This window comes from Penicillium chermesinum, assembly GCF_028974085.1.
Source record: "Penicillium chermesinum strain IBT 19713 chromosome Unknown utg000005l:1.0-4115287.0:1.0-4118363.0, whole genome shotgun sequence".
Taxonomy (NCBI): domain Eukaryota; kingdom Fungi; phylum Ascomycota; class Eurotiomycetes; order Eurotiales; family Aspergillaceae; genus Penicillium; species Penicillium chermesinum.
Genome location: NW_026695315.1, coordinates 3,495,079 through 3,516,158, shown reverse-complemented (window position 1 = coordinate 3,516,158; position 21,080 = coordinate 3,495,079). Strand labels below are relative to the sequence as shown.

Sequence of the window (21,080 nt, the reverse complement as noted above, 5' to 3'; positions counted from 1 at the left end):
TGAAGAAACTCGACCTGGGTATCTTAACGCCAGTACAAAACGCCGAAGCAACAGGAGAGGGAAAACGCCGCTAACATGCCGGAATATATGATTCATCTCACCGAATAATAGGCTCGCCCATCCACTCCGGCTCTTCCAACCCACTCGGGGAAACAGGCCTCACTGCTTGTAAGTCCAACCTCGCCACATCTAAATCCACACTGCCTACCCGATCATGATGGGAATTTGGCCGCAAAGACTGGCGATGGCTATGTCTCCGGAGACGGTCACGTCCATCAGCAGAAGCGGACGGGGCAGTCATAGTAGCCCGGGACCCGTCAGAAGCAAAAACCTGGAATCCACGGACATGCGTGTCCTTTCCATTCTGATGATTCTCCATCACACGCATCTGAATCACCATAGCCTTGAGAACGTTACCGTAGTAAGGCTCCTGCCTCAGTCTCTCCTCCAGCTCGGAGTCCCCATCGTCACTATCTTCGCCCTCGGCGTGGCTCGATCTGCGACGTGGACGGGTCTTGTCTTCGTGTACCCAGCCTCCATTCCGGCCGCCAACGCCCTCGAGCGGGATGTCTTCCCAGCCGCGTGGCGCTTCGCCTTCCCAGGTTGCGAACTCGACAAGGTCGTTGCCGCCCATCCCGGCGAGGAAGATCATCTTTGTAGGCGTGTAGCTTTCGTCCATATTGAAATCTAGATATACCCGGATGCGCACGACAGCGACAAGTTTGAAGAAATGTAGGGTGAGGATATGTGGCTGCGGGCCGTCGGATTGCCAGTACTGCATTGGTGAGGGGTTGCGCAGGGCTGCGACACCGCAGCCAGGCTTGGAGGTTGAGACGGTCCATGAAGCCAGAGATGAGATTTCACGCAGGTTTGAAGGGAGAGGCGATTCCGATCGCTCTGGTCATAATCAGTCGAATGTGTCTAAGTGCCTGGGGCAGGATCAGTAGACGCACCTCGGTCCATGTCTTCGTCGTCCTCCTCGAGCTGGTCATCCATCATCTCGTCCAACTCCGCTGGGTCGACATCTTCGGTATCCTCGAGCTCCTCAGATCCTGGGTGCTCGTCTGAGTCCAATTCATCCTCATACTCGTCCTGGTTGACATCCTGGGCGTGGGGATCAAAGTCCTCGTCCGCGTCATCAAACACGTCCTCGTCCTCACCCTCGTCCTCACCATATTCTTGGGGCGGTGGAGCTTGAGGGTCATGTCGAGTACCACGGCCAAAGATACCGAAAGGGTTTATTATTCCTGCTGGAGGGGCCATCGCAGGCAATGCGTCCGGGGTTATCTCATGAGGCCCTGTTGATGGAGGAGCGGCGCGTGTTGGGTTGGAAGGGGTGCGGCGCGACGGCGGAGTCTGGAACTGTGCACGAAGATTTCCGGCACGTGCCTCATCCAGCTGGCCACTCGGATTGGGCTGGCGGCGCAGGTTTGGCATTGCGATGAACGGCGCGGGGTTGAATAGAGATTGTTGTGACTTGAGAAGCTTAATTCCTCTTTCGGATTAGCGTGGCTTGTCGTCGCGAGGCACTCTCCCGTCGCTGTGATATATTTGAGTGGGTACACATGTGGGTTCTAGTCTATATCGTGCGTTTGATACAGGAGTGAGTAGTCGCCAGCTGATAGGCTCTCTACAGGTGTTTGAAGGAGGTCTTGAGCCTTGGCAGGCTAACCATGATCTTGTCAATACTGCGCCGAAGGGGCGCGTCTATCGATTTACCAATCCAAACGCCAAGTACTAGGAGCCTCCAGTGGTGCTGCTTGAAGATCGTGTGGTCTTCAATTCAAAGAGCTGACACTTTTGAAACTGAAGCTCATTACTGTAGCAAATTCAACTAGACCTCTGCATAGCCCTCGAACTGGGCTTCGGCCCATTAGTGGACGGGATTCATTGAAATCGTATTATGAATTGTAAAAGCCACAGTTGTTTCGAAGCACAGGGTGCCTGCTGTAAAATATAAAATTCCGTATATATCCAAGGCCCTTATCCACTCCGCACCTTACGCGAGTTGGGCTTTCGGGGTCCAGAGCCTGTGAGATCGCCTTTGGCGCCATTGATCTTGCCACTGATCTTACCATTGAGCTTGCTCTTGAACCGTCGGACCATCTCTTCCACTTCATGGTCCTCCAATTCCTCCATCACGTCGTCCTGGATATCACTATCTCCGATGCTGGTTCCGCAGGCCCAGTCCACAATACCGGAAGGCCCATAGTTGCCATCGCCGCCTGAGAGGAGATGTTCATCTGTGCGACGAGCGATCCCACCAAGCAGGAAGCTGGTCGGCAGGGTGGTATATCCAGAGTAGGCAAAGGTCTCTTCAAGGGAGCACAAAGACAGATATACGAGATAGGTGAGCATGTGGAATCGGAATAAAAGAGCTGGCGCATAGGTAGGGATGAATCGGCCGACCAAATATGCGACTGGATGGTCGTAGTGAGCCGTGAGAGCATACGGGGCTTTAAGACTGTGGTACCAGGTTCCGTGCCACTTTGCGAGGATCGAATCTGAGTGTAGGATGAAACGGTGCGCGACATAGGTGAGTATCTGCGGGGAAGAATATCGCGTTAGCAGCAAATTCATGGTTTGAAAAAGCGCAACCAACCAACGGAAACCTACCTCCCGTACTATATAGCCTCTGGCTAGATCAACTATGACATCCCACGGCATGGGAATCCTCATAGATACGCTGATCGCATAGCGCGCCCCAAATATGCGCATGATCAACCACTCGGTGAAAAGCTGGAGAAGGATACCAAGGAGTAGGTTCACTAGCGACCACGCTACGACCTTGATATCCTTCACGCGCACATTGCCCGATCTCTTACCACACGGCAAGCCGGATTCACCTTGCGCCTTGAAGGATACTGAGATAGATGGCACGAGTGTGTCGATCAAGAAAAATAGAAAAGAGGGTATCACGAAGAATACCAGCCTTGCGATGACTGTTCCGGCAAGGATGACTCGTAACGGGGGTGAGAGAGCACCAGAGTCGACCAGGTCATGTAGAAAAACACAAAATTGAGGCTGGTCGCGTATGAGGCGAAGAATGATGGCGCGAGGGCCACCGTAAGCAGTGGAATCGCGAACAGTGAGGACATAGTGTCAGTAGCAGTTAAATCGGCGTCTTTTGGAAATGTGCGCGAAGGGAAAAATCGCGGATGGGATTGAAGCCCAAGCAGGGCAGAAGATTCCTCAGAGACTGCCCTAGATTAACCAGCCAATTGCCGTGATATCATGGCTGATTTCTTCCTAAACCAGAAGAATGGACGCCACGGCTCATGCGACTTGGAGGTGCCCTGGAACATGCTGGGGGGGCTACGTCACCGCCCGCTGTCAAGATCACCGGCCCACGTGATATCAAGCCCTCTGTGGAGTTCCGATCTAATAGTCTCTTCTGTTCAGGGCTAAAGGTCGATGGTATTAATAAATACTATGGGTACAGGCAACTAACCATCCAGGCATAACGGCTTTCTATTGCTCTTGTCATGTTCGAAACGTATGCTGTCGGAATTCCTGAACATCCTACTATGCCGCTAAGGGCTTCGGAAACCCAGCTGGTATCTATTTCACGCGGTCATTTCCACAGGAGAAAGAGCTCTCTTCATGGGGATTTGAGGCAGTCCTTCCTAGGTCTCACTAGAATATCAGCGGTAGATTTTGAATCTACGTTCAATATTCTCAAGTTCGCAGTTTATTTCATTTGATCTACTACTAGTATCCAGCACAGAAAGTTGAAAGAAGGGATCTTTCACTCTCTTATAGAGACACTGGTGGCTATTCTCAGAGTGATGGTCTGGGGCCTTTCGAGAGATTATAATACATTGTGAAGTTAATATATAGTTCGAAGCTACAAGCAATTTGCATTATGTGGCTAGCTACTTTAGTTGTTTTATGGTTTGAATGGCTGGCCCTTTGATCCTCAATGCGGTGCAGCGTAATGGCGATGCACCTAGGTGCATGAAATCACGGGACATCAAAGTAGTTTCGAGATACTTTGAGCCCTTCCGCCAAAGTCTTTCCATTTTTCGCGTAGACATACTTCAACGCCACGTCGAATCATGAGCTCTCCGAAGCCCACCATGGATATCCCGTCTCCACCCCCGTGTATCGACACATACCAGTTCGATTTGCGCGTTCAGCAAAAAATTGAGAAGCTTGAGAAGCTTGAGGCGATTCTTCCCTTCGAAGAAAGTCTGCTCTTTGGGGGCGAAATGTCCAAGAAGGAACCCGAGCCTCTTGTCGTATACATCAACCGCCGCCCCTACACCTGCTCTGCCACTGAAGCGGACAGCAGTGCTCACGAGATGGACAACGAAGAGCTTCGTGCTGAGATTACAACTGTCATCTACAAGCACCGGAAAGCCTATGGATACAAGGAGCTGGAGGACTATCACGTTTTCACCTTCTGTTACGACTCCCACCGTCCTATTTCGGTCTACGGCGAGCTGATGAGTTACATTGACCATATTGTCAAGAAGTCCCAGCTCTACGAATCTGGCCTTGCTATTGTGCTTGCAAACTGGGATTCTTTGACCTCCCACAAGGAGTCATACGTTAAACTTTTTGAGCCCTATGCCGGGGAAAATGACAAACACAAGATTGTCCTGCACGTCTGCTCGAACGACCCAAACCGCTTTTACACCGTGGATGCTCTCGAAGCTTGCCGAGTCCTCAGTCCCATTTTCCCTGATACCTTCGAAGATGCTTCGGATAATGTGCAGGTTTTCATCGAGTGTCTGCGCGTCTGGTTCATGCAAGGACTCATGCGGGACTACCCCAACATTGAAGACGTACGTGCCCAAACCGAAGTTGCTACATTTCCTAGTAAAGAGAACAAATATGCTGACTATCTTCTCATAGCTCATTGACGAACATAAGCGTCTCGGCTTCAATGTCGACTACAAGCAAAGCCCTGGTCATTCTGAGGAGGAAGAGTTTATTGCTTCGCGTCTCGCGGTCCCTGCTCGCTGGCCTAATACTTGATCATTGATCAAAGTAGAGCACTTCAGTTGTGAAGATGTATTGAGGTACTCTGGAGGCTCGCACGTCATGGGCAAACGGTCTCCATAACGGCATTAACACACCCAATGATCCGCCGAACTTTTCTGATTTTGTTGATGTCACTGATTTATCCCGGTCTTCCTAATTTTCATGATTTTTCCTGAGACCTTAGATTTTATGGCAAAAAACGATCCCCGGAAAGGGGGAAACGATGACGATAGTTCTCTTTGTATGTCGACTTGAGCCCAATTGATCTATCACAATCAAATTTACTACTGCGTCGAATTTCGGTCCATTGTAGACTCTCTTATACTTTTCGCCAAGTGACTATCAGAGCTACTCTGAGTTAAGGACGCGAAGGTCGGAAGGCTCATGGCCTTGCTGGCCGGTCAAACAACCCGTCATGGAGGGCCACTTTAATGATACATTATGTAATATCCAGTATTGTTAAATACATCCCACATGAGGCTGCCAAATTCAGGGGCACCTGTAACCTTTGTCTCTAGCAGCGGCGGCACGCGGCACGGTTCTTATTCCGCCGTGGAAACGCCATTTATTTAGTTTTTCTTTTCTTTTTTTTTTTGACAAACAAACAAGTCCCGGTATCCTAAAGACCTGATTACTGTAGATAACGCTATAGATATCTCTAATGTGGGGAGGCCGCAGGCAAGGATTGAAACGCACGCGGGGGGCTTCTGCAAGGTGACTAACTTCGAGCCATGGTCTCGAGGAGTTGGAGACCGTCAGTCAGCGCTTCAAAAATTATCTTTTAAGCGACCTACTTTTTTCGTGACGGAAAATGACTCCAGAAGGAATCATGACGCTACGGCTTCATCCGAATACGATTTGCATCACGTGATGATACCGTGGCGATACAGATCTACCCCGCGTGCTCCTCGATCTGGAAACTCTGCTTTGAGATCTGAGACCCTCTTTAAAACACCCAAAGTAATTCATAACTACCATCATGGGATTATTACATCATGATCTTGCGCCGTTCCCCGAGCCCATCGCTCTTTTCGATCAATTTGTTTCGCAGCAGCCCCAAATTATAGTCCTTAAAGAAAAGGTCCTTTCTGTCACTGGGGACAGCTTTGACATCAAGTTCGAGAATCAACAGCCTTTCCTGAAAGTTCACGGGGCCTTAATATCCATCTCTGGCCGCAAGAAGGTCGAGGATGCTTCCGGCACGCACCTGTTCGACATTGTTAAGAAGCATTTCCATCTCCATACCACTTACGCCATTGAGGACATTCACGGCAAGGAGATCTGTGAAATAAAGAATAGTCTTAAGTGTAAGTTCCAAAATTTCCCTGGTATTTGTCAAATATTAGACACTAGAGACGATAACGTAGAGTCCATACACTAACCATTATCATAGTGGTGGGCTCCAAGGCCACCGCCACATTCACCGACAACAAAGACAGGACACACAACTTCACAATGAAAGGAGGATGGTTCGATCATACGGCAGACATTGTCGACGACAAGACCGGGCACTCGGTAGCTCGCGTTGACCGTAAACTGCTTAGCCGTCGTGATATTATCTTCGGTCAGCAGACTTACGCGGTCGTCGTGGCTCCTGGGGTGGACGCAGCCTTGATGGCCGCCTTGTGTATCTGTTTTGACGAAAAGAACAACGAACCGAGTGACTAGACCACGAGAGAACAAATAGTGGAGTCTACGCTCAGGACTTGAAGTCCGTTTTGCGTATTCAATCTCTACTAGTGAACAAACGTGCAAGTTGAATCAACACCTCCCAGTGACAGTTAAACTCATGGGTATATTTATGTAGAAGAGTCATCAGCGATGCTAATACTCGTACCAGTGGTGGCTTGAAATTGAAATTTCGTAATGCGATCAGACTTAGAGTGAACTAGGTTAGGACTCCTGGGGTTGTGGTCCAGCCACATCAGATCAGCCCTGGAGGCGGATTCTACTAGATTCTTGAGCCTAGGGTTGAAATAATCAATGCGGTTTCGTAGAAGGGAGAAGTTCTGGAAGGTCGGCTGCATGGCCGGTAAATTAGTGCATTTCACCCATTGTATTCATTGTTCAGCTCGGAAGTGACCCAAATTGAGGTCTGGTTCCCATCGGTAGGGTTCTCATTCCCGCCACTGGCGGATAAGGTGTCTAGGCGCTATAATTCACACGCGGTAGTCATTTTCAAAGTTAGGCAAGATGCCAGCCAGGACTTCAGGGACTGGCTCCTTAGGGAAATCAAGATTCTGAAGTCCCTGTCCTGTGCAAAGGAACAAAAGACTCGTTGTCGTGGGTCCATCTATAACCGACCCGAGCGAAAAGAGCAAGGGTTTCCAGTACTGCCAAATGAGTTATCACGAGAACTTGACAGCCCTGGCGGAGTATCAAGCAAGCATCCAACAAAAGAGGTAAATCTAACTGGACAGCACGGATCAAACTGAATGTAAATCACTGACCCCTCGATGCAGGATAACATACGGCTACGTCATTCCTTATGAAGAGGACTTGACCCTCTTCGACTTCCAGGTTGACTCGGCGGAGGGGCCTACCTTGGGATTTAGTTGAATGATAGTGGAAAGCAATATCGGGATATAATACCCGTCGAAGGATATTGGAAACATAGTTTATTTGAGAATTCCATGCTATTCAGGTATAAATTCCAGTTGCCGTTGCATAAAGTCCGTTACTAGGTTAACCATCTGCCATTTCATCCATGCTGCTGAGTTATCTCATTCCAAAGTTTGGATATTTGGTCCCCAAGATATCGTGTCCAATCTAGTTTTCCTTCACCAAAAATAACCCATCGATGTCATGGCACGGGAGAGAACCTATCTCTGCAGATCGTACCCTATCTATCTTCTGGGGGTTTCATATGCCTGCGAGGGCCATTCTGTGGGTGGATAAGGGAGACGAGGCTGTGATGATGCTGAGGCATAAGGGTCGCTGGAGGGAGGAAGATAAGTGCTGGGGATAGCATTCTGCATGTGTTGGTATGGTGGTAAAGCCCCAGCCTGTTGAGCCTCTGGGTACACCATTCCTCCAACAACGCCCCCGAACCTGCCTTCAATACTCCCAGCTTGCATATGGCCAGCATCCCTCGCATGCCGCTGTGCTTCTTCTGTGTATTGGTCCATCCGAGCCGAGTAAACTGGGTTGGAAGTCTGACCCAACGATACCGAACGTGAAGTTGATTGCGACGGCCATTCGTTTGCTTGGGAAGTTCGGGTTCGACTCGAGGTTTGGAAGGCTGATCGTGCCCGAGGGATATATGCAGGCCCCGTCTTATCGTCTGGGTACCACCCGCTGGGATACACTGTATTTGACTCTTCGATACCTGGTAGTTCAGTCTGTCCCTTGTACATTGCCAATTCTTGTTTCAGCCGCCTGTTTTCATCTTGCAAAGCAGCGCTGTGTTGACAGAGCTGCTCATTCTGCATATGCATCCCAGAAAGCTGTTCACGTAGCTCAATAACTTCTTGCTCCAGTTGCTCGAGTCGTTGTCGTGCTTTCAAGCGGTTCAGCCGTTGTGCTTCTCGGTCGTTCGCACGTTTTCGCTCGAGTTGATCGGCTGAAAGGGAGGCGACAGTTCTCGAGCTTGAGCGATTGTCTCGCTTCTTAGATTGTTCCTCCTCATTTCTGTCCATGGCTCCTCGTTGTTGGATGATCCTTGCAGTGCTGATGGGTTGGGAACCATACTAGAGATTCCGATCGTTGGCCCGGCCTTTCCACCCCCAGACAGGGCCCGTGACCACCTGGTGTGGACAGAACCAAAGAGGAGGTAAACTCAGCATGAACAGGAGATGACTAGGCTATCTCCTGCCTTTTCGGTTTCATCGCCCTTTTTGGCCTCGCGATCGGGGTGGCTGCCAACCCCTGTATCTCCGGGGCCGTGAGGGAGCAGGGATAACACACGAGAAAGGTGGAACTGGTACCCCCCTCCCTGGTAATTGGGTGACAATATGACCGGGTTTTGCAGTTGCTCAATAGCCAGAAGAATTCTGAAGACTTTATTTCAAGATGCCAGGGAACAGACCGCCATTTAAACTAAATCTACCTTTGGCAGCGGCCAACAACAGCCAACACGATTGAAACTTTCCCAGATCATGGCTTCTTATCGAAAACTGGGCCCAACGACTAGAAGCCGGCGCAGGCACACTTCCCTGCGAAACGACCACGAGCACCAATGGGGGAACAGGAGCCGCACGAACCCTGTGGAGCATCTAGGGCCATGCGAGCTGTGCCGGCCCCAAGATCATCTGCGCATTTGGTCTCCCTGAGTGCTTTTGCCTGAAAAGGGCGGATGCTTGACAATCAAAGCCACCGAGTTTGGCACAGGTCGGCCAGGCGCAATGCGTAATGGTCCAGTGATCGACCGAGAACCCACTGTGCCATGTTGGTTTGATGGTCTACAGTACCGTTGAATGTGTTGGTATTTTGGCGCTATTCCATAAACATAACCACTGTTGGTTCGTATCTTTTAACCTTACCGACCCCTCTCCATTTTTTCCTCTTCAACTCGTTTCTGCAGAACTTCTGTTGGGGCCTCGAGATCCTATCGAAGACCGAGGTATGGGTTGTGCCTTGGCGGCAAGTATGTATAGAACAACGTATATCCCTGCTATTTGGTGGCCTGGAACCGAGTTGTTCTCTCTGTTGGATGCTTGGAGAGCTCGACTATCTTCTGTTGTCAACCAACTGGCAGCAAGAACAGCCTTTGAGAGCCTGCAGGCATATACTTATGACCTTGATATGCAACATGAAGAAGGGTAGTGTGACAGCAACCAACGGGCGCAAGGCCTTCCGAAGGCTCCAGGTCATTTGAAAGTGATTATTGATTACACTTTTTTCCTTTTTCTTTTTTCCCTTTTTTTCTCTTTCCGCGATAATTCCGACCATGATCCACAGGGAACCAACACTACTAGATCACGAGATTTGACTGGCCAAATAACCTTGCAGGGGGGGGAGGATCGCTTTGCTTTTTTATAGGCCCATCGCCCTGCGCTAATAAGCGCCCACTCGGAATGATTTCCACATGCGCCACCAGGATATGGTGAAAGAAAGAGGCCCACGGAAAATTCTCAACAAAAACTTTTCAAGCTTAAGAGGATTGTGGACATGGAGGCAGCCCTGTGACGTAAGATTGCATTTAACCGTTCACAGACACCTAGGAGGGACTGCGGCCCATCAGATCGAATGTCAAGACTGCTGAGCCCCTCCGTTTCCCACCTCATCTGCGTGAAGCGATCTGGGCTAATCTCGCGAATAGACGCTTACGGGAAATGCTCATTCTCCTGTCCCAGGCTGCAGCTTGTAAGACGGCCATGAGAATACGTAGAGTTGCGGAAGGCATGCCATTACAGACGTGTTCCATGATGATGCCCAAAATCCGTTGGCTAGTGGGCCATTCGCGTAAAATAACATCAGTCTCGTAGCAACCCTTCGACAACATTCGTGATCAGTGGATAATTAACGTGCCATGTGGTTTGCTGTCAGGTGATTGACTGCCACGTTGTTTTCCCGCGCAAACCACAAAGTCCCTCGACTTCCGCCCTGAAACGGCTCCGCAACTTTAGCTCCTCGAGCTTGGACCTCTACCCAATGGAAACCAGATACCTCAATTGATTTATTGAAAGGCTCTATATCATGGATCCGAACTACAAGGCCCGGAAAGAGGCCTTTGTGTCCAACCTCTCAGGGAGCAACATCCAAGACATCAACACGGTCTCCCTCGTGGCCTCGGCAAGTCAACGTCTCGAGCTGTCACATTTCAATAGCTAACAGAAATCTGGCCTAGAGTTCTGTTCTCCTGTGGTCTGCACTCCAGTCGCGGCTGTCATTCTTCACACCCTATAGCCCTGCCGCCCTCATAGTCGATTTCCTGCTCAATGTACTGGGCATTCTGTTCGCGACCACGGCCTACTCGTCCATGCCGCTCCTCCTGAACATACTCCTAATATCCCCGGCGGCCCTCCTGTTTCTCACAAAGAATGGCCCGCGTCCGGCTCAAAAAGCCAAACCACCCCGAAAACAATCCAAGAATGATGGATCGCAGAACAAAGATGAGCCCCTACCGATTCACCCATTCTTGACGACATATCGCGCGGCGATGATGGTGGTGACCTGTGTGGCTATCCTTGCGGTGGACTTTAAAGTGTTCCCACGACGATTCGCCAAGGTTGAAAACTGGGGCACTTCCTTGATGGATCTCGGAGTTGGATCATTCGTCTTCTCGGCTGGTGTTGTGTCAGCACGCGCTGTGCTGAAAAACCGCGCATCTGGCGCAGCAAAGGCTGGCTTTGCTCAGCGACTGGCAGGATCTGTACGGCATTCCATTCCGTTACTTGTGCTAGGACTCATCCGTCTGTGGAGTGTGAAAGGGCTTGACTACGCCGAACATGTGTCAGAGTACGGCGTGCACTGGAACTTTTTCTTCACATTGGGCCTATTGCCGCCATTCGTGGAGCTATTTGACACTCTGACCATTTTTGTTCCGTCTTACGAAATTCTGTCCCTTGGCATCATGGTCATTTATCAGGTGGTTCTGGAATCGACTGAGCTCAAGTCCTATATTCTCGTCTCTCCCCGTGGGACAGACCTTCTATCCAAGAACCGCGAAGGAATCTTCTCTTTCCTTGGCTACTTGGCGATCTTCCTAGCAGGACGTGGGGTTGGCACTCACATTATTCCTCGGGGGACCTCGCCGACAAAATCGCCCCAGCAGGCGCGCAAGTCCGTTCTTACGACATTGGTGCTGCAGGTTGCCCTCTGGTCTGCCTTGTTCTACTTCAATTCCACCTACGCAATGGGCTACGGAGCCAACATTATGGTCTCGCGACGCCTTGCAAATATGCCTTACGTCCTGTGGGTTTCTGCATTCAATAGCGCACAGCTACTCCTATTCTGCCTGATTGAGACTGTTTTCTTTCCCGCCGTTCACCGCGCTGCTAACCAGGAAAACGAGGCTGAGCGGACATCCCTGGCGACGAGTCATATTCTGCGAGCATTCAACCACGGAGGTTTAGCGCTTTTCCTCGTTGCAAACCTGCTTACTGGCGCAGTCAACTTGACTGTGCCTACTTTGGATGTCAACGCTCCACAGGCTATGGCGATTTTGATTGCCTACGCTGCTATTCTCACTGGCCTTGCACTTGCGATGGAGAAATACAACATTAAGCTGCGTCTATAAATGTATAACAGAAAGATATGATCATGTATTACCATCTCCAGATTCCCGTCTATAATGTTAAGTGAAGACTTCTCTAAGCTTCATACCTTATTCTGGAATACCGTTTGACTTTTACTAAGATCCGGTCGCCGTATACTGCCTTGCTTTTCTCCCTGGTGCCAAAAGAAAATGCTTTGTGTCGTCATAGTTCGCCGCGTGTGGATTCATCCAATTGACTGACCACCAACAAAAGCCAGCCGTTTCGGCCATACAAGGTTTATAGAAAGCCTCACAGTAAGCCTAGTCAGCCTAGGAAGCTAAAGCAGGTTTGTATTTGCGTTGACTGCGCCATGATTTCAGCGGCTATCCATTGGCTGAGGGCTCGAGAAAAGTAGCGCCACACAACAACAGCGATCTTAGCATGCAATCGATGTATGATCCGGAGTTCAGCGGAAATAGGAAAAGAGTGTGGGTAAGTCCTCTAGGCAGTTCTACAAACCTGAATGTTGGAAACAGACCTTGGAAAGCGTTCAAAGCATTCAAAGCAAAAATGCCTAACTTGAAAGGCGCACGGCGCTCCGACTGCCAGTGTGCTGGGGGTGTCTCCGTGTCATTTACCGAGATCTGAGGATAGAATGAAGCTCGTATCCTTTACTGCCTGCGAGGAACTCGTCGGACTTTGATACTCAGGTACTGACGTTCGCCCAGTGTCGCGAATCGCATTCGTGCACAAGCATCTTATCGCAGCTTATCATCACCTGACAATCTACGTGTGGGCCTCGGCATGTGATACTAAGCATCTCGAGCTTCTCCGCAGACTACAACGCACGGTTTCCAACCTGAAGTGCTTGACGAAATGAGTTCTGATGGACGATCATTCCTTAACTACCCTCAGCCTATTGAGGGACCGGCTGTTCCTTATAAGAATGAGGACCAGTCGATCCCAGTCTTCCGAGGGATTCCTCTGGTGATCGGAGCCACATTGTGAGTTTGCGGCCTGCTTGGACCTTTCCTTGTGCTACAGGACGAAATAAGCTATATCGAACTGAATTAACTTTGGGACCGTGGAGCTTAGGATCCAGAATGTTGGCTTTATACAGAGCCACTTCTGGCGCAATGCCGGCTTCAACGTTATCCGTCAGATCCGCCATCTGCAGGACTACGCTGGCCGAGTCGACCCTAGTGTAATTCCCATTGAGGCTGCCCCCTCGGAAGTTCCAGTCGCTACTGTGGCGAGAAGGAACGGAAGCAAGGGATATTATACTTCGGCCGATTACCATGCTCTCTACGAATCGGGCGAACTGACACCGACCGTGGTGGTGGAGACATTGCTACCTCTGATCCGCCGCGACCTTGAGAAACCCGGAAAGCATTCGACCGCATTTCTTGAGTCTCGAGTCGATATAATCCGTGCCGCTGCCGAGGCGTCTACAAAGAGATATAAGGAAGGAAAGCCACTGGGCCCTCTCGACGGCGTCCCGGTTGCGGTTAAGGATGAAGTCAACATCACTGGGTATAAGCAGACCCTAGGATCCAAGCTGGATTTTACTGTGAAGGCACACGAAACATCGTGGTGTGTCAAGCAGTGGGAGGATGCCGGTGCAATTATCATTGGAAAAACCACCATGCATGAACTGGGCTTAGGTGCGCAGACTCCAAATTCTATTGCTTCTCAGCTAACCCCCAGCATCCAGACACAAACAACAATAATCCAAACTATGGTACACCAAAGAACCCCCATAACAGTGCTTTCTACTGTGGCGGCTCTTCGGGAGGATCCGGCTATGCAGTAGGATCCGGTCTCGTGCCCATCGCCCTCGGCGCAGATGGCGGTGGCTCAATCCGCATTCCGTCCTCATTCTGCGGCATCTGGGGTCTCAAGACAACACACGGCCGAGTATCCCGTTCTCCAACGCAGAACCTTGCGCCATCAGTCGGCGTTGTGGGGCCCATGGCCTCGAGCATCGACGATCTCGCCATCTCATACCGCATTATGGCCGCCCCAGCCCCGGCCTCTCAAGACCCAATCTCCGCTCAATTCCCCGTTCCAGTCCCCGCTCCTTCAGACCGAAAAAGGGCCAAGACAATCGGCATCGTCAGTGAATGGATCGATCGAGCCGAGCCAGCCGTCCGAGAAGTCTTCGACAGGGCACTGAAATACTACCGCGAAAACGGCTACTCAGTCATCGACATCAAGATCCCCTATCTACCGGAGGGACAGCGCGCACACGTGCTGACCATCATGTCAGATATTGCGTCGGGCATCAACCCGAACCAGATCAGTAAGCTCACGGCGCCAAACAAGGTGCTCGTGTCGATGGGAATGTACCAGATCACCGCGCAGGATTTCCTCTCCGCGCAGCGACTGCGCAATCTGCTCATGACGCATCTTGCGTACCTCTTCAAGACCCACCCAGGCCTCATGGTCTTCAGCCCCACAACCCCCATCCCCGGGTGGCACATTGACGGCGGTGACGCAGACCTTGCGCGGGGGCTGTCGGATGGCACGACCTCTGTCCGGAACATGGAATATGTCTGGCTGGCGAACTTCACAGGATGTCCTTCGATCAACTGCCCGGCCGGATTTGATAAGAGGACCGGCGCCCCGATCGGCATTATGGCGATGAGCGAATGGGGCACGGAAGAAGACTTGCTTGACTTTGCGCGGGATGGCGAGGGTATCCTGGATCTTCCAGATAACCAGGCGCCTTCGGCCGAGGCGGATGCGTCTTCTAAGGGTTTGCGCATTCCATCAGGTAGCGCAGCATCCTGGGAAGACGTCATTGCGCTTGCGAAGGAAAAGCAGGCATCGGCCTAGAAAGTCTGAATTCTGATGATTTCTCGGGGAGCGATCCTCCCTTGATGCAATGTCACCTACTGAGCTGGACTGTTTACTGGATTACGAAGAGTTAGCGTGAAATTTCTGTCATTGGAAGAATGTACCTAATGTTCATCGCGTGAAGTGCTTGAGAAATACAGATTCGAAGTTCATGACGCTCATAATGAAAAGACGCCTGGTAAGAGCCGGCCCGCCCATTAAAAGCACGTCTATCGTTTCCAAAAGAAAAAAAAATAGAATAGAATAAAAAAGAATCGGAAAATAAGCATGAAAATATCCAGCCGTGAAAATCTCTATTCAGAGTACCATTAATAAGGGAAGCAAGCTTCCTAAACCCAGATTGCAGCTTCCGGATCGGGCAGCAAAAACCGACAGCCTAGGTTCGCCTCTCGCCCATGCTCACGTAGCTCTTCGATAATCTTCACGCCAGGAGGAGGCCCATCTGTCAGTGTCTCTTTGATATGGATAATGTAAACAGCCAACCCGGCCAACGGCAAAGGATCAACATCGGCCCAGCGGTTCGGATCGGGCGCCTCGTAGTCCGCGAAGATGCCCAAGGTACTGTATTCGTCAGCGCCATCGAAGCCGTAATCAATGGACGCAGGGTGCGACCTCGGGTCTCGAGATGCGAGGGATCGGATGCCAGATACGCTTTGGTTCCGTTTGTAGGTACGTGGGCTCATGGCCGGCGAGTCTGTTCCACCACGGCTCCCCCCGGAAAGTCGTTTGCGCTTGCGTTCGGTTGAACTCGCTATATCCGAAGGGGCAGCCTCCCGATGGTCCATTACTTTGTCGGCGAGAACACTCAACTCTGCGGTGAGGTGGCGTGGACACATATGCCCGTAAAGAAAGTCGTCATCGACACTGTCATCATATGAACATTCGATGAAGATCGCGCGAAGCTTGCCGGCTGCGATCTTTGGGGCGGCAGTTTCCCAGACACGTCTATTACGAGGCTCGAAAGCGACAGAGTCCGGTTCAACATCACCAAATATAATGATCTCATTGCCGCTGTCATGGTCTCGGAGGAAGAATGCAGAGCTTTCCACCGTTGCTGATACCGGCTCCCCGGGATGAAGATGAGGCGAGTTAGCTGGTGAATAGAACCTGAGATACATTAGCAATACAAAATTTGGATGAGGATTCTTTCACTGTGAGAGAAAGAGAGAGCTTGACTTACGCTGCTTCGCTCCTGTCAACAGATCTCGCGCGTGAGAGGGCTGACCTTGCTTCCGCCTGGTGGAACACTGTGCTGGCGGCACGTCGATGTGTAGCAGTTTCGGGGTGGTATCGTTGTTTGCACTGACCGTGGCTGACACTCAGGCACTTGGTGACTATGCCTTGGCAGGCTCGCACATAACCTCGACCATCTCCAATACCCAGTCGAGGGTTGCCGCCTTCAGTGAGGCGATTGTAGGTAAGAAGACCAGCACCACCATCTTCGTCGGAGAGATTAGGCCAGATTACATCATTGAAAACGTGGTTCTTAATTGCAGAGAGTACAGAGGGGAGGGCAGCAATGGGTTTCGGTCCATGGCCTGCTTCGATGATGGGAGTATTAATGGCCAAGCCCGATATATGGTCCAGATGAGGGTGAGTGATTAGTAGAGCGCCGATAATTTCACGGAAGAAATGCGCGGCATTTGCTTCTGGGGTTTTGTCTGGTGTCCTTAATCCCTTGAAGGGGCCATTGTTAAGGACTCCCGGAGAAGTTGTTCTGTCATCCAGCGAGGCTGGGAGCGACTTTTTCAATAGCCGGATGATGCCGGCAAGCATGGTACCGGCATCAACGGCGACCACTGATCCCGGGCTCCAGTCGGTCGCCGTCGATCTCACAAGGATGCCGGTGACTCTGTCCTCGCATGGTCCACCAGTTGGTCCCTGAGTACCTATCAGCCTTGCTCTCTTGCTCCAAGGGAGCCGTAGGAAGATCGTATGCTAAGACCCGAGACCACCTCCACTACCGTACAGGAAAAGTGAAACAGACACCTGATGAACACAAAACATGAAGATTTTAAGGCAAATATACAATGGAATGGGCTAAAGAATCATGACTCGGCAATCTCTCAACGTGGAATTGACTTACCAGGACAATAATATGAAAAGATGCCTTCGCTTCCATATTTTCTTCGACAGGGGTCTCTGTCGCCATCTTCTTTGGCTGACGAGGCATGATACCTCAGATGGCGGGCAGCAAGATTCCACGTAAAGGAGCTATATGCCTTGGTTATAGAAGCCAGACACAAAGGAGGCTTGAGTAGTCTTGACACAAATCACACGGACGTGGGATGGCTAAGAGACCCACAGGATATCACGCCGCGGCTATCGAAGCCAGCGTGTTCTAAACGAGAGGCTCAGGATGAAGGCTTTGATACAGGCTAGCACAAGATGCTTTGTGTGTAAGCCAGCACCAGCAGCGCGCGTATACAGGCGGACAAGCGCGCCGGCGCAAAGAAAGCCAGCCCCGAATCAGGGACTGCCAAAGACTTCAGCAGTCTCCGGTGCCCGTGCCACAGGTGTAGAAACGTCCAGTACAGGTCCAAGAAGTCGCAGAAAAGCCAGGGCCCGTTAATGTCAAGCTCCGTGACTCGCGAACAGAGTGGGAACCTTCCCCAGTCCGTGTAACCACGAAGGGGCCAGTCTGTGGCCCAGGCGCTACTGCAAGTAGGCGAACACCGATTGGCGGAACGACGGAACTCCCTTCGCAACCCAGGAGGCAAGACCGCTAGATGCAAAGGGCTGATCTAGGAGCTGCCACTAGCAAGGCAGGGCCTGACTGGTATTCAAATCCGCTCAAGACTCAATCCTGCACGGTGCATGGAGGGGGCATGAGGTGATGCGATGCGCGCGGCTTGTGGGGGTCCCCGGTCAGATCAGGATTTGCGATTTTGAAGCTACAGGAGGCCGGAGGTGAGCAAGTTGGACCTAGTCAAAAAGGCTTCCTGTTATTGTGAGCTCTTGAACATCAATTGAGGGCCATTTCTCAAGGTTCTCAGCTTACTTGGAGTTCAGGGGAAGAAAGAGACAGGGCTGCGGAGAGATCGGGCTTTCAAGCGGAGATGTCAAGTTGGGGGCGGGTCTTGGGGAAGGTTAATCGGCAGCCGCGACACGTAACTTGAGGCTCTCTATTCCTACCGCCTGCGAAAAGCTTCTAGTATCTGCTTTGATATTTTTCCTGGGAGTAGTTTTTTCGGTCGCACTATTGGTGATCCAGCTACTGATTCAGAGCTTGGGAGTGTGTAGCTCATTGCTAGTGGAGCTGATAAAGTCTTTGATCGTCACCGGTGGTCTCCACAGATGCTGGGCCGAGGAGCAATATATTCAAGCCCCGTATAGGGCGGAACGAGGTTAGTTTCATCATCTACACGCAAAAGTTCTTCCTTGAGCCATTGCTATGCTTGAGCTACTCTTCGTACAGAGTAGTGGATTTTAGCACCAAAATTTTGGGAAACATCATCGCGTGTTAGGGAGGATCACCGGTTGCCGGAATCGTTGTATACATCTAGTGGCCACGAAGACATTTGATGATTGACAACTATGGCAGTCACTATTAATCCAGAACAAAAAGGAATTCAGATTGTACCCTTTGCTCCATCCTCACTCCATTTTAATATTGGAGCCATCTTGCTGACCCGCTCCCATAGGTCACCTTGCTCGGCCTCTTTTCTGAACCATTCCTCGGCACTCTTGATCCTGTTAGGGTGTATTTCATCCAGCAATTCATAGTCTCTCCGCATGACTCCCTTATTGCCTTTGCTCGCTCTCCACAAGTTCCAGAATCCTATGAAATTTGTCTCGAAGCTCAGTGTGGCAGGATCCGCTGGGTCGGCGTTATAAGAAGAGGGTTGTTTAGTTGAAAAGCCAAACCCGAACCGCAGTTTCGACATCAGTCCCATATGAGGATTTTTCAATACACTCATGAATGACTCGTGCCCGCTGAATGCTTTGAAATATTCTCCAAATGGAACATCCACGTATCGCGCAGGTCTTCCTGTCACCTTCTCGAAGGCAGTGGCCATTTCGGAATACGAGATATGGGCAATAGCCACTTCCAGATCCATGCCATTTGCTCGACCGGGGTTGTCAAATAACCAACGTACATAAACACCACAGTCTGAGAGCGCCACGTGAGCAACTTCTCCATCTCCTGTGGAATTCGTTAACAGCTATTTCAAAAACAGGGAACCATCTCGTGCCACCTACCAAGAGGGAGCGACCACGTAAGTACTCCGTCGATGAGTCTTGGGGTCATGATTGTGAGCGGAGAGAGCGCCATATCTATGTAAGGTCTATTCAACAAGATACAACATTAGCAGAAAGGCTCATGTTGAGAGAAGAAAAGGAGGGTTGATTACCCAGTCGTGAAGAGGGCAGCCCCCATGTGGGGGGTCGCATGTTGTAATATCCATTCTGCACAAAACCACGTCTGGTCAATAAAGCTGTGGGAATAGAGCATTGGATTTTACGTACCTCCGACTCGTCCTTTGCCATCATAGTGCCCGCATCGGTATTTTGGATCCCAATCCGCCTTCTTCAAACCATAGTCAAGATTACCCCAGACGTAAAACTTCACGCCCACGGATAATGCTATCTCGTATGCCCGTATGCCCCAAAACAATTCAGACTTTTCTCCGCAGTTGAAGCCGTCTATATTCACGAACTGCTCAACACTGCCTTAGCGTCAAAAGTCATAAAGAAATCTGGCATAAATGTTCGATGCTATCGCAAAGGGTAAGACGTGAGTACTCACAGCACCATCGCAACCTGTAAATCCACTAGTCAGGTCATCCTCACTAGCAAATGTTCCTTGGAGTAGCTCAACGCCCGGCAATTCCGCTAACTCTTTTGCCCGACGACTATTTGGATTGCGAGTCAAGATGCGGACATCGTAGCGTCGATCTTTGACGAGCTCTAGATAACAGCCATGGAAATCAGTGATATTCCAACAATAAATGATTCGGGTGTATATATATACCTCGAACAATGGGTAACCCTTGCGCGCCCGTTCCTCCAATCATGAAAATCTTGGAAACCTGGAATGAAGACATGTTTGAAGTCTCAGCTCACGTTCTTCCGCATTGGTTCAGTACGATAAAGATATATACGTTGATGCGCCATTTATAACTTCGGTGTGTTTTCATACTAAGACTCCCCGGTTAAGACTGTTGAGTAATCTTTGACCATGACTAGTTAGTGAAATAGCGAGTAAAATGTATTGCGGAGAACTTGTTGCTCCGAGCACCCTGAGACTGTTGAATAATCCAAACCTTAGTTGACTAGCGTAGCTACCACATCTGTTTGATTGAATGAGAATTATTCATTGACTAACTGTGATCAAATGGAACTGTTGAATAATCGAAACCATAGCTGGCTGTGAAGGGCTATTGCCGGGATGGCAAAGAAAATGGACAATGCTTCGAACTGTTGTTGGAGAGAAGCTGTCAAGGCTGGTTCTCCGTCTTGGAAAGCCCCACCAGGCTCCGAGTCAGTGAATTTATGTTACATCTCCGAGTTCCAAGCGATAGTATGCTTACTGTTGAGTTTTATGCAGTTATACAGGTAGAGAATCCATTGCTTCTCACGCAATTGATCTACTAGTTGCTTTGGAGCCCTGGGGATCCGAGTATACTGCTGGCACACACTTGTGGAAGAACCACTGGATTTCTGGTCGTTCGGGTAGTTGGCTATTGATGAATGCCTAGGCAGCAGAACCTCTTTTGAGGTGCTAGATGACAGGATGTACAGACCTGCTGCTGACAACATGAGAAAAAAGCAAACGAGAGAAGAGAGGATGGTAGCTCCCCGTACATAACTTCGTGCGGAGCCCATGAATATGTCCATGCTCCGATGATATAACAAGAACCTTTCCCCCAAGCCAAAATTGGAAAAAAACGAAAGGCAAAAGGAAAAAAAAAAATATCTTCCAGAGATAAGAAAAAGGATATCGCGTGACCCTTGCCTTCTGTTGATAAAACGCCTTCCGTGAAACTCGCTAAATATAACACCAAACAGATTGAGAGAGGGATTTCCCATGTTTCCAACCCCAGTAACTTAACCGTAATGATTATTTTGGATGAAAAAAGAAAAAGAAAA

At 50.2% G+C, this 21,080-nt stretch overlaps 10 protein-coding genes across 10 annotated transcripts; 4 read left to right on the top strand and 6 right to left on the bottom strand.

Annotated features, from left to right (window-relative positions):
* Window positions 1-97: 97 nt before the first annotated feature.
* On the bottom strand, window positions 98-1,437 carry N7468_007503 (anaphase promoting complex subunit DOC1; the record flags this gene model as incomplete). Its single annotated transcript, XM_058476799.1, has 2 exons — window positions 98-897; window positions 954-1,437. 2 exons carry the CDS (start codon window positions 1,435-1,437, stop codon window positions 98-100), a joined length of 1,284 nt encoding a protein of 427 aa, XP_058329689.1.
* Window positions 1,438-1,983: 546 nt separating this feature from the next.
* Window positions 1,984-3,098, bottom strand: N7468_007502 (sterol desaturase family protein; the record flags this gene model as incomplete). The annotated part of the gene is made up of 3 exons (XM_058476798.1): window positions 1,984-2,544; window positions 2,617-2,853; window positions 2,985-3,098. 3 exons carry the CDS (start codon window positions 3,096-3,098, stop codon window positions 1,984-1,986), a joined length of 912 nt encoding a protein of 303 aa, XP_058329688.1.
* Window positions 3,099-4,058: 960 nt separating this feature from the next.
* Window positions 4,059-4,868, top strand: N7468_007501 (uncharacterized protein; the record flags this gene model as incomplete). Its single annotated transcript, XM_058476797.1, has 1 exon — window positions 4,059-4,868. One exon carries the CDS (start codon window positions 4,059-4,061, stop codon window positions 4,866-4,868), a length of 810 nt encoding a protein of 269 aa, XP_058329687.1.
* Window positions 4,869-5,968: 1,100 nt separating this feature from the next.
* N7468_007500 (uncharacterized protein) lies at window positions 5,969-6,657 on the top strand (the record flags this gene model as incomplete). Its single annotated transcript, XM_058476796.1, has 2 exons — window positions 5,969-6,296; window positions 6,383-6,657. 2 exons carry the CDS (start codon window positions 5,969-5,971, stop codon window positions 6,655-6,657), a joined length of 603 nt encoding a protein of 200 aa, XP_058329686.1.
* A 131-nt stretch (window positions 6,658-6,788) lies between these two features.
* Window positions 6,789-7,016, bottom strand: N7468_007499 (uncharacterized protein; the record flags this gene model as incomplete). Its single annotated transcript, XM_058476795.1, has 1 exon — window positions 6,789-7,016. One exon carries the CDS (start codon window positions 7,014-7,016, stop codon window positions 6,789-6,791), a length of 228 nt encoding a protein of 75 aa, XP_058329685.1.
* An 819-nt stretch (window positions 7,017-7,835) lies between these two features.
* N7468_007498 (bZIP transcription factor) lies at window positions 7,836-8,627 on the bottom strand (the record flags this gene model as incomplete). The annotated part of the gene is made up of 1 exon (XM_058476794.1): window positions 7,836-8,627. The coding sequence occupies one exon, from the start codon at window positions 8,625-8,627 to the stop codon at window positions 7,836-7,838; it is 792 nt and encodes a 263-aa protein (XP_058329684.1).
* Window positions 8,628-10,626: 1,999 nt separating this feature from the next.
* Window positions 10,627-12,169, top strand: gwt1 (putative GPI anchor biosynthesis protein Gwt1; the record flags this gene model as incomplete). The annotated part of the gene is made up of 2 exons (XM_058476793.1): window positions 10,627-10,713; window positions 10,778-12,169. The coding sequence occupies 2 exons, from the start codon at window positions 10,627-10,629 to the stop codon at window positions 12,167-12,169; spliced, it is 1,479 nt and encodes a 492-aa protein (XP_058329683.1).
* An 835-nt stretch (window positions 12,170-13,004) lies between these two features.
* On the top strand, window positions 13,005-14,966 carry N7468_007496 (amidase; the record flags this gene model as incomplete). Its single annotated transcript, XM_058476792.1, has 3 exons — window positions 13,005-13,132; window positions 13,224-13,792; window positions 13,843-14,966. 3 exons carry the CDS (start codon window positions 13,005-13,007, stop codon window positions 14,964-14,966), a joined length of 1,821 nt encoding a protein of 606 aa, XP_058329682.1.
* Window positions 14,967-15,316: 350 nt separating this feature from the next.
* On the bottom strand, window positions 15,317-17,160 carry pdeA (3',5'-cyclic-nucleotide phosphodiesterase PDE1; the record flags this gene model as incomplete). Its single annotated transcript, XM_058476791.1, has 3 exons — window positions 15,317-16,094; window positions 16,168-16,868; window positions 17,074-17,160. 3 exons carry the CDS (start codon window positions 17,158-17,160, stop codon window positions 15,317-15,319), a joined length of 1,566 nt encoding a protein of 521 aa, XP_058329681.1.
* A 1,399-nt stretch (window positions 17,161-18,559) lies between these two features.
* N7468_007494 (NmrA-like family protein) lies at window positions 18,560-20,035 on the bottom strand (the record flags this gene model as incomplete). Its single annotated transcript, XM_058476790.1, has 6 exons — window positions 18,560-19,134; window positions 19,191-19,276; window positions 19,343-19,397; window positions 19,458-19,647; window positions 19,738-19,898; window positions 19,963-20,035. The coding sequence occupies 6 exons, from the start codon at window positions 20,033-20,035 to the stop codon at window positions 18,560-18,562; spliced, it is 1,140 nt and encodes a 379-aa protein (XP_058329680.1).
* Window positions 20,036-21,080: the final 1,045 nt, after the last annotated feature.